We start from the raw sequence: 12,698 nt of genomic DNA on the forward strand, positions 1-12,698 counted from the left end.
ATCAATTACCTAGCCTATTATACCTGTGATCAGATCTATATTAGGTGACCCTTGGTAGGGTTTACAGGTCAGCATACTCACTTAGTGTAGTAATACAGTAAAATCAGGTACAAGCTCCTACATACGGTCAAAGCCATGTGCTTGTATGCATATAGTAATTACTCAGTATTATTGTTGTGGTTGAGTTGCTCTGCAGCTCGTATTCAGCGGATAAGTCAAAACAGCTTTATTATTATTATTTTTTACCATTTAATTACGATAATGTTCTAATTGATGGCTTCTTAACCAATAAAAAGAGCGTATTAATTCTGGGGATCTTTGAAAGCATTTAAAGATATAGAACAAAATGTTCATTTTCCCCCCTTTTTTTCAATATATTTACATTTAACTGACCTTTCCAACTTTACATCTTTCGAAATGTAAATAATTTCTCGGTTTGAAAACTAAATGTTTCACTCTTGTGGCTCTTTCTTATTGGCGTACAAATCTGGAATGCCACGAAACGCACCGTCGAGATTGACATCTCTACGACCAATCACTAGTAGAACCCGCTGACACGACACCAATCGCCTATCAGGATGTGGGAGGAGCTGGTTTGTTGACAGGAAATGCGAGGCGGACTCACTTCCACAACCCCTTCTCGCCTGTAGTTCAGCCGGACAAACAGCGGGGCTGACAGTTGGTCATCCCTCTGAGGTATGTGGACTTAAACTATGCGTTTCAAGACCGACGCGGGGCAAAGATGCAATGGAGGTCAATACTTGTTGGTCTTGTCGTATTGAGACTGTCTCTCAGCTGCATGCTGTGGCTAGCTTTCGGACTGGGACCTAGCTGGGGGTTCAACTTCCATCTCGGTTTCAATTTGCACAAACTGGACTTGCTGTTCAGGGAGGAAAAGGAGACCGAGCCGCGAGATAACTCGTGGTCTGAACGAATACACGGCCCCAGATATGAAGAGACGGAGACCACCTGTGCGTCGGCGGGAGAGGAGTCCCCAAAGAGGTCCTACCTGAGCTTCTTCGATGGCAACAAGGACGAGTACGTGCGGAGATACAGCTCTTTCCCGGACACACTAAAGGCCAAAATGAAAGACATGGCCAAAGAAATGTTCTACTTCGGATATGACAATTATATGAAATATGCCTTTCCCGAGGACGAGCTGAATCCAATTGACTGTGAAGGGAGGGGTCCAGACGTGCAAAACCCGTGAGTCATTCACTGTTACCCCGATTACCTGAACTGACTGGACCTGCTACTGTGAAATGCAGTTCACGCTTCCAGGCGCTCAGTTATCTTAACTGTCTTCTGCACATTGCAGTTTGCATGCAGTTGTAATCAAACTGGCTTGTAGTAAAATGTCGCTGCTCAAGAATCACTCAAGAACGGGTCAGGGTTTACAAGTGGGAACCGGAGGAGAGTTCAAACCATGTTTTCTCTAAATAGAAAGCATTTACATAATTCTTATTATTTTGTGGCAATGCCAGCCTAGGTCAGATGACTCTCACTGAACAGTCCTGTACTTTCCAAGCTTAAAGAGTCTTAACAGGGATCCTGTGGGTTTCTGTGAAGTATAGCCTGTTTTTCTTCATAACATATTCAAAATTATGAAATCAAATGATCTCAAGCAAATGTATAGTTTAAGAAAAACAGAGTGAAACAACTATTTTACCCTCATGTTTGTCTTGAATTAATCAGTAAGTGTTATTTCCAAGGTTGGGTGACATATACTTGTTTGTTTTCTGACAAAGCCTCTAGATCCTGGAGAGATTTAGTCTACAGTCTTGTTTCTCCAAAACTGAGTCTGATACTGAGCAAAAAGCTCCAAAGCCTGCTATAGTTTTCCAAATCATTTAAACTTTGTTTAATTAAAAACTTACTTACTGATGCAGTTGTGATCATATCTGCCACTGCTGAGTCAGCAGTGCTATCCATCAGCTTTCCCTTCAGTCCCTTTAAAAGAAACAATGCTTTTCAAACTGTAACAGGTTTTCCCTTCAGCTGGAACTACACGCAGAACCACAACTAGATACTTCATTGTTCTCAAAGGAAATTTTGACATTTGTAGCTTGTGAATGACAGAGCATTAAACACAAAAGCCACCAAATACAGATTTGAATAGGGAAACTAGAGGAATATTATAACGGAGTAACCAAAGGTTGTGCAAAACTACAAAAGCGAATAGATGGTACCTCACTAATGAGAGCTGTCCCTGTTGTAAGATATGCAACTAGTATGATGTGTGAGGTATGCTAAAGTGTAGGTAGTGCAAAGGGTGATCCCCATACAAAAACATTACAGGATGCATTCACAATGCAAGAATTATTACCACTGTAAAGAAAACTGTCAGAAAACTGGACAAAAAGTGTAAATGTGTCTGTGCATAGCACTGATATAGCCAATATCAAGACTATCTGATGCAGAAAATTATGCTGATAAGGCAGCATCTCTGACTCCTTTCCTCTTCTGTGATGCGTTCAAGAGCTTTATGGTTCAAGGCAGAATAGATTTCCTCAATCAGTCAGCTGTATCAGAAAAAGTTTTGAGATATATCACTAACATTAAGAGAAATTTTGTGTGTGTGTGTGGGGGGGGACTTTCTCAAGTGTTTTCTAAGACAAGAAGGGATTTTATCATTTTTAATGGCTAGTTCCTTTTCATGACACCAAAATGATCAATGATTATCTGCAAATTATTTTATAATTAATAATTTTGAGTTGCCCTGTTGTGAGCTGCACTGATAAATAAGTATTCATGTTTTAATACCCTCTTATCAGTCCTACACTGTTTATGTTGTCAAATCAGAAGAAAAATCCCTACTTAATGGTAGAGCTGGGCGATAGAACGATAACGATATGTATCGCGATATAACTTTTTCTCGATAGAAAAATTAAACTATTGCGATAGACCTCGCCGCTCTTGTCCTCTTTAAAAAAAGAAAAAAAAAGAACAGCCAATCCAAATTAAGTAGCGCAGAGCCTAACCAATCACAGCCGCAGCGTCACGTCACGTGACTTGTTACGTACAGCACAAGTGCCAAGCCGCACATGTGTATTTGTTTGGGAAGCAGCCAGCCACCATACCGCCCGGGTAATGGAGGAAATGAGTGTGCCGACTAGAAAAATCAACCGAGCGTGACCGAAGAGAAAACAGATGATGGTTCCAACGCCGGAGAGATTGTCGAACGGAAGAGCCATAGAAGTTCTGTAGTGTGAAGGTATTTTGGCTATTTCAAGTCTGACAAAAAACAGAATAGCGCGCACTGTAAATTGTGCCGAAAGCAAGTCTGGAAATACAATAAACTGTTGCATGCGCTACGTCCACACGTACCCGGGTATTTTTGAAAACGCAGATGCATTTGTTCTATGCATTTGCACCTTTCGTCCACACGTAAACGGCGTTTTTGGTCACTGAAAACGAAGATTTTTAAAAACTCCGGCCAGGGTGGATATTTTTGAAAACTCCGTTTTTGCATTTACGTGTGGACTAGAAAAACGGAGAAAACGCAGCGTCAAAGGTGTGCGCATTTTTTGACGTCACACTGTGCGCCACGTTATTGTTTCGGTGAAATGAATTTCTACAATACTGTTACTGTTAATTCTACTCTCTGCAGTGTTTAAATGCTTACATATACACACAGTTACTGTCCCTCCACACATACGACTGGGTTCTGCTTCTATGCCCCAGCTTTGTTTACTTTTTCCCACCGAGGCTTCTAGACTTCTGATTGGCCAACATTTCTGCACGGTTAGGAATCTAGCGCCACCTGCTGCTTTGGCATGTTCATAGTGGCGTTTTCCTTCATTTCTCCCTTTATGTGTGGACAGGATTATTTTTTAAAACGAAAACGGAAAATCTCCGTTTTCAAAAATACCCGTGTACGTGTGGATGTAGCCTCGGTCTCTGACTGGAAGCGCTAATTCGTCATTCGGCTTTTGTCAGACTAAAGTAACTGTTAAAACTGTTTGAAAAGCTAAGCTATACAACAAGGAGAGATTGAGAATTTCCTTTTAGTTCTCAGTTTATTTGATATTGACAAAAGTTAGTCAATTTTGTCTGTTCTTCTGTAAAACAAACTAAGATTTATTTTTAGAATTAATATTTTGTTTCTAAGTGGAATTGACAATTTAGTCTGTTTCGTTTGTTCTATTTTGAAACTTAAACGCTTTAGCGGCTGCCTTTTGTGTAGTTTGCAATATTTGCCTTTATTTATCTGAAATAGTCTCATGTTCCTTAAGTACATCTACCCTGTTGAACTTATTATGGGAAATAAATATTTAAATAAAAACAAGCTGCTGATTATTTCACATTTTACTTGTGAGCAACGGCACATTTAAATCTTACAAATATAGTTATTTGGCTTATATCGTGATAGATATCGTCATTGCCTGAAATGAAAAAAAAAAAAACATGTCGTGATATGAAAAAATCTTATATCGCCCAGCTCTACTTAATGGGAAGACTTGTTCTCATATGCAGTGATAAAACTGTGAATATCACTTTGTTGTTGAATTTAAAGTACGCTTTATGTTTTGAGATCAGTATAATGTATGTCTCCCACTTGTGTGTGAAACCACAGTCTGTTTCACTTCTTTTATTTCAGATCAAATATCAACATAAATGATGTCTTGGGGAACTATTCCCTTACTCTCATTGACACCTTGGACACTCTGTTGGTAGGTTGTTTATTTACTGCCCTGCTTGCACTGCATTAAAGCAATGGTGACTGGTACTTCCTCTGTGAGTTGTGGGTTTTCAGTTTCCTTTTTTTTTTTTTTGGCTTAGTTTTATATTTTAGACATAATACCAGATCGAACATGAATAAAGTGAAGATGTTCACATATCTTTACCTAAATACTTTCCTTAAATCAGCCTCCAATTCCAGTTTTGGCATTTCTTTGTTTTAAACATCAATGAAATCTTTTTTTTTATTTTTTATTTTTTTATTAAAACTGCTGTCACTTCCCATTTATATAATTTAAAGACCATTCTATCATCAATGCAAAACAATTATTTAGTCTTGCAGTGATTTTTTTCTTCTTCTTTCCATAACAAATACAGTCTTTAGCCAATTTCTCCAGTCTCTCACACTGGGAGCTTCTGGTTTAATCCAAGGCGATGTCGTTGTATTTTTTCCAATCAGTAGCATAATTCAAAGTAAATATACGAGTTTCTCTGCTCTGCACTACATTCAGAACAACGTTGTTAGCACTTCCTCTGTAAGTTGTGGGTTTTCTGCCAAGCTTTTAAGTTTTTAAGTTCCCCTGCATGCAAGTGTTACCCTGTCAGTCTTAAAACTGACAGCTGATTGTTGATTTACTGTGGTTATACAGTATGTGGTTTTTCTCACCAGGTGCTCGGCAACGTGTCAGAGTTTCAAAGAGCCGTCAAACTGGTTATAGATACTGTATCTTTTGACAAGGACTCAACTGTGCAAGTTTTTGAGGCAAACATCAGGTACATATGTCACTATTTTCAGAGTCTGTAGGAATCAAAATATGTCAGTGTACGCATTTTTAAAGCAAAACATTTGATATGATGACTCGTGTAACATTTATCATGATAATTGCTTTCGATAAGCTTTTAAATATCTGGTTATGTGTAGAACTCTGGTGTTATATTTCTTTCTTTCTTTCTTTCTTTTTTTTTAAACTGAAGGATCTTGGGAAGCCTTATTTCAGCACACATTCTGCTGACTGACCCAAAACATCCTTTTGGCAATGTGGGCTTTGAAGGTTACGATAATGAGCTGCTACATTTGGCTCATGACTTGGCTGTGCGTTTGCTGCCAGCCTTTGAGAACACCAGCACAGGCATTCCCTACCCCAGGGTGAGTGAGACTGTTGTGACCACAAATTAGAGGTATATATTCTTTCGGTCTCACTTTGCAGCACACACCTTAGTTATCATGTGAGCAGAAATTGTCATTGGTCACTGTAAATGCACTAGATTTGATTTGTTTGTATCTTTATCACAGGTGAACCTGAAGAACGGAGTTCCTCCTGACAGTGTGAATGAGACCTGCACTGCAGGAGCCGGGTCCTTGCTGGTGGAGTTTGGAATTTTGAGCCGCTTAATTGGGGATTCGACATTTGAGTGGGTAGCTAGACGAGCTGTCAGAGCCCTGTGGAACCTGAGGAGCAACGAAACCGGTCTTTTGGGTATGTATGTTGTTTAGTACAGCGTAAAGACTTCCCCTGGAAACTTTCTTTTTGTTTTTTCATTTTTTTTCTGTTTATTTGCTGAAATTATATGGCCACACAATGTGAATATAAACTTAAATTTCTCTTTTTAGGCAATGTAGTTAATATTCAAACAGGGCAGTGGGTTGGCAAGCAGAGTGGTCTTGGAGCTGGTATGGACTCCTTCTATGAGTACTTGCTTAAGTCGTACATCCTCTTTGGAGAAAAAGAGGACTACCGTATGTTTACAGCTGCTTATGAAAGCATCCAGAATCACATGAGACGAGGGTGAGTTCAGCACTAAAGAAATGTGACACAGCAGCATTGCACAGCTTCACTGGGTTGCAAATGAAATGTGAAATGAATCCCAGCTATGTAAATCAGTCACTGTCGGATTAAACAAGCAAAGAGGAAATAAAACTGCTGATGGTTTTTGGTTTTAGTTTCTTACTAAAGGAAACTTCAGGAAGGAAGGAAAACTAGATTCAGAAACTTAAAGCTGTCATGAGACTTAACAGAGATACACATCAGCCCTTTATTCCTCATCAGTAAACACCGATAAACACCTGTTAAGGATCTGAAGTTGTGTTTTTGTCTTTATGATTAAAATCTCTTTGCAGCGTATAAAATCACAATTTCACTGTGATTTCATTTAGAGGCATAGGGACTAGTATTACATATTATTTCTGTGGTTTTTTTCCCCAGGAGAGAGTCGTGCAATGAAGGAGAAGGTGACCCACCTCTCTATGTTAATGTGAACATGTTCAGTGGTGAGATAATGAACACCTGGATTGACTCACTTCAGGCTTTCTTTCCTGGCCTTCAGGTGAGGATTATAGTGGCAGCTGTGAGTAGAACGTGACCGAGGTATCGGCCTATATTGTCTGTTTCCTGATCTATTTGTATTGCCGTGTAAAACAGTTCTTAAATGAAAATTAAAAATGTTTTAAAAAATGGTCTTTAACCATGTTATGAGGGTTGATGTTGCATGATTTGTCCACCAGAGGGCACTTTGCAACCTGCCTGGCAACTAATCCTCTCTGAGTCAGTAATACTTATTATGCTATTAAAACAAGATTATTTTTAAACTGCATTGTCATGTTATCCTAGTAAAGACTCACAAATAACTACATATAACACATGTTAGGGAAATTCAGTCTTCTTCTCATCTTCTTCTCTAGATTTCTCGAGAAATTTCTCTAGAAGTCTAGAATCTTTGTTTTGTGTGTCTAAAAGACAAAAATTATCAGGTTATATAGCTAATTTTTTAAATTCCCCAAATATTGATAGCAATCTAAAAAATCCTGTACTGTAAACAGCATGGTGTATACATTGTTTTGTTAATCTAAATTAAAGCTCTACTTCTGCCTCATAGGTACTGAATGGCGATGTAGATGATGCCATTTGCCTGCATGCCTTCTACTATGCCATCTGGAAGCGCTTTGGAGCTCTGCCAGAAAGATACAACTGGCAGCTGCAGGCTCCCGATGTGCTTTTCTACCCTTTAAGACCAGAACTAGTAGAGTCTACTTACCTGCTGTACCAGGTAACAGTCATGGTCTTTGTTCCACAGCGTTTGGTGCTGCTGTCAGTGACTGTTACATCTCACACAAGTCTTCTTTTTTAACTTCTGCAGGCAACCAAAAATCCTTTCTATCTGCATGTTGGAATGGATATTCTACAGAGCCTTGAGAAAAATGCCAAAGTCAGGTGAGATTAAGTTTAAAGTTGTAGATGCTTTTGTCCAAGAAATAATAATAGAAAAATACACTGTTTACTCTTTTTGAGCTTGTTAAAGCTCTTCTGTGTTTGCTTTTGGCTGAGCGGAATTGTGTTCTTTGCAGATGTGGGTATGCCACTCTCCATCATGTCGTGGATAAATCCAAAGAGGATCGCATGGAGAGCTTTTTCCTCAGCGAGACATGCAAATATCTTTATCTGGTAAGTTGCAGCTTGACCATTCAGATAGAAAGCTATGTCTTATATGGCTATAAAATTATATATGAGCGCAGTATATAGTCGAGATAGATCTTTATTCAAGTTATTGCAAGAGATGGTACTTTTGGTTGCTCCCTTATTTCCCCAGAGGGCGCTACACAGGGTGGATCCGCATGTTTGATTTGGCACAGGTTTAATACCGGATGCCCTTCCTGATGCAGCCCTCCCATTTTTCCCGGCTTGGGACTGGCAGTGGGAGTACCATACCAGTTGCTTTAGATTTCTGCACTGAATCCACACCATAGGTACATCATAGCCGCAAATCCCTCTTAAACCCTGTTACATGACCTAATGTGCATGTACATGGAAATGTAACTTACATGTCATGTTGACACATTGTGCAAGTATTGTGTTCAGAGTTTCAACTACTATTTTACCACAGTTGAATTTATCATTGAGAGAATAATAACAATCGGCTCAATATATAAATATTTAAAGATGCCTGCAAATTCCTGGAGGGACATTGCTGAACTTATTGGGAATGTACAAATAAGTGGAAAAACTTAAGGGGAAAGTATGTTTGCACCCGAAATGACACACACAAAGAAACAAAAACCCACTGACCACAACAAAGAGTAAGGACGCAGAAGGGAAAAAGTTGCCGGATTTTACTTGTCTCTATTGTGGCTTGCAGTGCATATAAAACTCCAGGACACAACCACAAGGTCATTAATGTGTAACACACACACAATCGTGAATGCTGGCAACAGCGTCAGCTACTTGTGTAGTTTACGTCATAGACTCTTCAAAATGTAACGAAGTCTAAATCACCTGTAGCTTGTGGCCCCCTGAAGCTGTGTGTGTATGTTCTCCTGATTCTAAGGTGTGCTGCCTGCCTGCCCAGGCCTCATATTCCACTTAATGATCAGTTTGTCTCAGCATTTCAAATCCTCTTTGTCAAACTGTCTTGCTTTCACATACCATGACCACATGAAGTAATTTACTGTCCTACGTGGCTAAAAGATTGATTTTCTAAGCCAGTGTACTCACAGTGCACTGGCTTAGAAAATTAGCTGAGATAAGGACTTGCAGGCAGCTGTTGTTGCCCAAAATGACCACGCCCAGTTACAGCATCATCTTTGTTATGCTGTTTAAACGGGTAAGTATTGAATGGACATATTAACTGTGGGGACCAAACCATTGAGGTTTCCATGAGGTATGAGCCAGGTGTTAGTACTGATGTCCTGCCTGTCTTCATACTGTGTAAATAAAAACCTCTCCTATGCATTGCAGCTGTTTGATGAAGACAACCCACTTCACAAATCCGATAACAAGTACATCTTCACAACCGAGGGTCATGTTGTGCCTATAGACAAACGCTTCAGGGAGAAACAATGGAATGATGACTTTCCATGTGAGGAGGGAGCACTGACAGAAAGAGAGCCAGTCAACCAGCCTGCTCCAAGAAACATCAGCAATGTAAGGCCATGTTCCTGTCGAATCTAGGCCACTGTTCTCACATTACAAATATTTCAACAGTAATTGTTTTCTTTTTAAAACTCTCTGCAGTGTAACAGGATCCCAGAGGAGCGACGGTACACTCTCCCATTAAAGAGCATCTACATGAGGCAAATAGATCACATGGTGGGAGTTTTTTGAGTGATGGGATGGATGTAATGAAATTGGCAGGGGCAGGCCTTTATTGCACAGATGAACTGACCACTTGTTGGTTAAAATCCTCTTCCTGTCTGTTGTGCTGCTCGGGAAACTCACACTAAAGTAATCCTGAGAAAGCAATTTGATTAAATTAAGTTTGAGCTTTTTGTTTCTGTTTTGCTGGATGAAAATGTTGCCAAACTTTTTCTGTGAGAAGATGAGGATTCATCCTTTGTTGCATTTTGGCAGGCAAATCATTGAGAAAGTGGTGAATAACTGTTGTGTTCTTATGGAACAAAAAAAAAAGTCTGTTCAGGTATGAATGTGTGTGATTATGTTTGTGTATGCACATTTGAATTTTCAGCTGAGCTGGGAATCATAATGCTGTGTTAATGGGAACAGTGCCATCTAGCCACATGAAAATGCATAGCCTATAAAAACACTCAACTTAACAAAAGTCTCTCTAAACATGAGGATATGGTGCCTCCTTGCAGGTGATTCGCACTAGATCAGTGCTTCTACATAAGGGCTGTATATTAACAGATGATAGTAACAGGTACGAACTGTCAAATCCAGAGGCTGCGTTAGATCGTGGTCATAGGAATGTCGTTCTTTTTGTACACCTGAGGCTGGTTTGCAAAAGAGTCTAAACTATTGCCACTATGAATTTTTTTTTTTTTTTCTTAAACCGCACTAGCCATATTGCAAGGATTTTAAACTGTCTTCTGTCTTAGTTGTGTTTTGCACATCACATCAAACCTCAGTATCCAGGGAGTTACAGACAACATAAAGGTAAACTGCCTCCTGCTTGTTAGCTGTTAATTAATTTCTGATTAGTATTGAGCTAAACATTGATCTCTCAGGCTTCTAGCTACTCAATGTCTTACAAAGAACAGAGCAGTGCCACAACTGTATGAGCGGGAGATTAATGACGACTCTTTAAAGTGCCTTCAATTTGTCTTCGTTTCTCTGGATGCTGTGCAATGTATATGATAATGTTGTGAATAACTTGGCTGAAAAAAGGCCACTGTAATGTTTTGCAAAAAGAGTCATTCCATATGTATGTACAGTTTTACACTGATTATGACATGAAGCTCTTTTTTTTTTTTTTAGATGTAAAAAAACAAGCCATAAAATGTATTGTTTTTTTTTTTTCCCAATGATAGTTAATTTTCAAGAAGTGCAAATTGATTTTTCATCAGTTTTCTCTCAGACACGGTCAGTATACAGACTTTCCTGCAATTTAATTTCTGTTATCAGGATGATTACCACGTGGTGAGAACTCAGGGTTTAAAATAAACACATAATCAATGAATGCTTTCATAAGAAATAAAACTTTTTGAAACGTTGCCTACAATATCTCGAGATGGTGCTGATTTTCTTGCAAATGAGTGGCTACACTGAAGTACAGTTGTACTGTGAAAACTGATTTTCTTCCACAAATATAAACAGAGAATGTTGTTTTTTTTTTGTTTTGTTTTTAATTAGCTGTGATGTTTTATTCGTGTACAGATTTAGTTTTGGGTTTTTTTTCCACTTTTGCCAAACGTCCTGACTGTATATTGACTGTAGTGACTGCATTACACAATGACATTACAATATAAATGTTTTATTTGTAGGAGATGGCTATTCATCTTCTTTGATAATGTGCTGCATTATATCAGTGATATTTAAGTTCTCTAAAGGCAATTACCCCGATCGCTTCAAAGTTTTAGTTGCAGGTAATGTACACGTTTCAACTCCTCTTCCGAGGAGTTAAATGAAATGATTGATACCAGCTGATAGTCTGGAAAGCACAGAATGCTAATCACAGCTATGTCACAAACTTGTTGCTCAGAGCTATCAATTGTAGAGCTTTTACATGTTTATTCAGAGAGTTTGGAAATATGCCTTTTATTAGCTTGAGAGAACATTCATAACTTTGCTAAAAGAGGCCACTGTACTGTTTATTAGAGCAATTATCCTACGTTTGCAGAGGGAAACAGTTTCCTTTGCTCTGTCCAAGGAGAAAAAATTACATTCTCAAGTACACTGAAGCTCAGCACATAATTTGTTTAATCAAAATGAAAAGTCTGTTTGTGGCTCTAATACATTAAAGGGGATCTATTAGTCTCATTTCCAGCTCCTTATTTTTATTAATGAACTCTAATAGTTACTTTGAATTTTTCACAGTTTGAAATAATATTGATCAAATGGCTTTGGTTCAGGCCCTCAGTTCCTCCTTTCTGAAACAAGCTCTTTTAGCTCCCTTCTCCCGTTCTGTAGGATAACTTTCTCCTGATTAGTTGCCCCTTTAGAGCAGAAGAGACCATCAATGTCATCTTACAGGCCTAAGATGAGGACGCTTTTTTTCTTTTTGCCTCTCTAAACACTTGAGAATCGAGGAAAAAGGAATCTTCCCATTGAACCTTTTGGGGGATTTCCTTCCTCTTTGGAGCTAAAAAAGGCCACCCAAACACATGAGATATCAATGGAAAGCCCCAGATGTCCTCTTTTGAGTACATCAGACTTAGTAGGGTCAAAAGATATAGACCAAAAACAAATGTCCACAGAGGACATAAATGAACAGGCTGGTTCTCAGGAGGATAAACCATCACAGTGGGTTTTAAGTCGTACAATCTTAATGTGATTGAAGTGCAGAACCTTCAGCTTTAATTTAATGGGTTTTTACAACGTATAGCATTAACTACTTTGGAACAAAAGCAATTTTTATTGCTTAAACAAGGATGAATTTTAAGTAACATTTTTTTCCAGGCAATGGCTAGAGCCCATGGAGTTCTTCTTCAGTTGCAGCTTATTTGCTGGACTTTCTACCTTCAGTAACTGAGAAAAATACCGCATTTGGTTGAGATCGGGTGACTGACCTGGCCGTTCAAGAATATTTCATTTCTTTGCATTGGGAAATTCTTGTCTTGCTTCTGCAGT

The 12,698-nt window shown here is 38.9% G+C and overlaps 1 protein-coding gene across 1 annotated transcript; it reads left to right on the plus strand.

Annotated features, from left to right (window-relative positions):
• Positions 1 to 456: 456 nt before the first annotated feature.
• edem1 (ER degradation enhancer, mannosidase alpha-like 1) lies at positions 457 to 10,988 on the plus strand. Its single transcript, XM_085354372.1, has 12 exons — positions 457 to 1,206; positions 4,601 to 4,673; positions 5,351 to 5,454; positions 5,656 to 5,827; positions 5,975 to 6,158; positions 6,293 to 6,467; positions 6,885 to 7,005; positions 7,555 to 7,725; positions 7,816 to 7,889; positions 8,024 to 8,120; positions 9,411 to 9,596; positions 9,687 to 10,988. Exons 1-12 carry the CDS (start codon positions 743 to 745, stop codon positions 9,774 to 9,776), a joined length of 1,911 nt encoding a protein of 636 aa, XP_085210498.1. The 5' UTR covers positions 457 to 742; the 3' UTR covers positions 9,777 to 10,988.
• The last annotated feature ends 1,710 nt before the right edge of the window (positions 10,989 to 12,698 follow it).

Source organism: Diplotaxodon limnothrissa, linkage group LG5, assembly GCF_057381915.1.
Source record: "Diplotaxodon limnothrissa isolate DT_005_m linkage group LG5, D_limnothrissa_male_GT1.1, whole genome shotgun sequence".
Taxonomy (NCBI): Eukaryota; Metazoa; Chordata; class Actinopteri; order Cichliformes; family Cichlidae; genus Diplotaxodon; species Diplotaxodon limnothrissa.

Excerpts from the sequence above, each read along its gene's own strand:
- edem1 (XM_085354372.1), top strand. The coding sequence starts at position 743 with ATGCAATGGAGGTCAATACTTGTTGGTCTTGTCGTATTGAGACTGTCT. Across the intron at positions 7,006-7,554 it reads CTTTCTTTCCTGGCCTTCAG|GTACTGAATGGCGATGTAGA; the intron begins GTGAGGATTATA and ends TCTGCCTCATAG. Across the intron at positions 8,121-9,410 it reads CATGCAAATATCTTTATCTG|CTGTTTGATGAAGACAACCC; the intron begins GTAAGTTGCAGC and ends TATGCATTGCAG.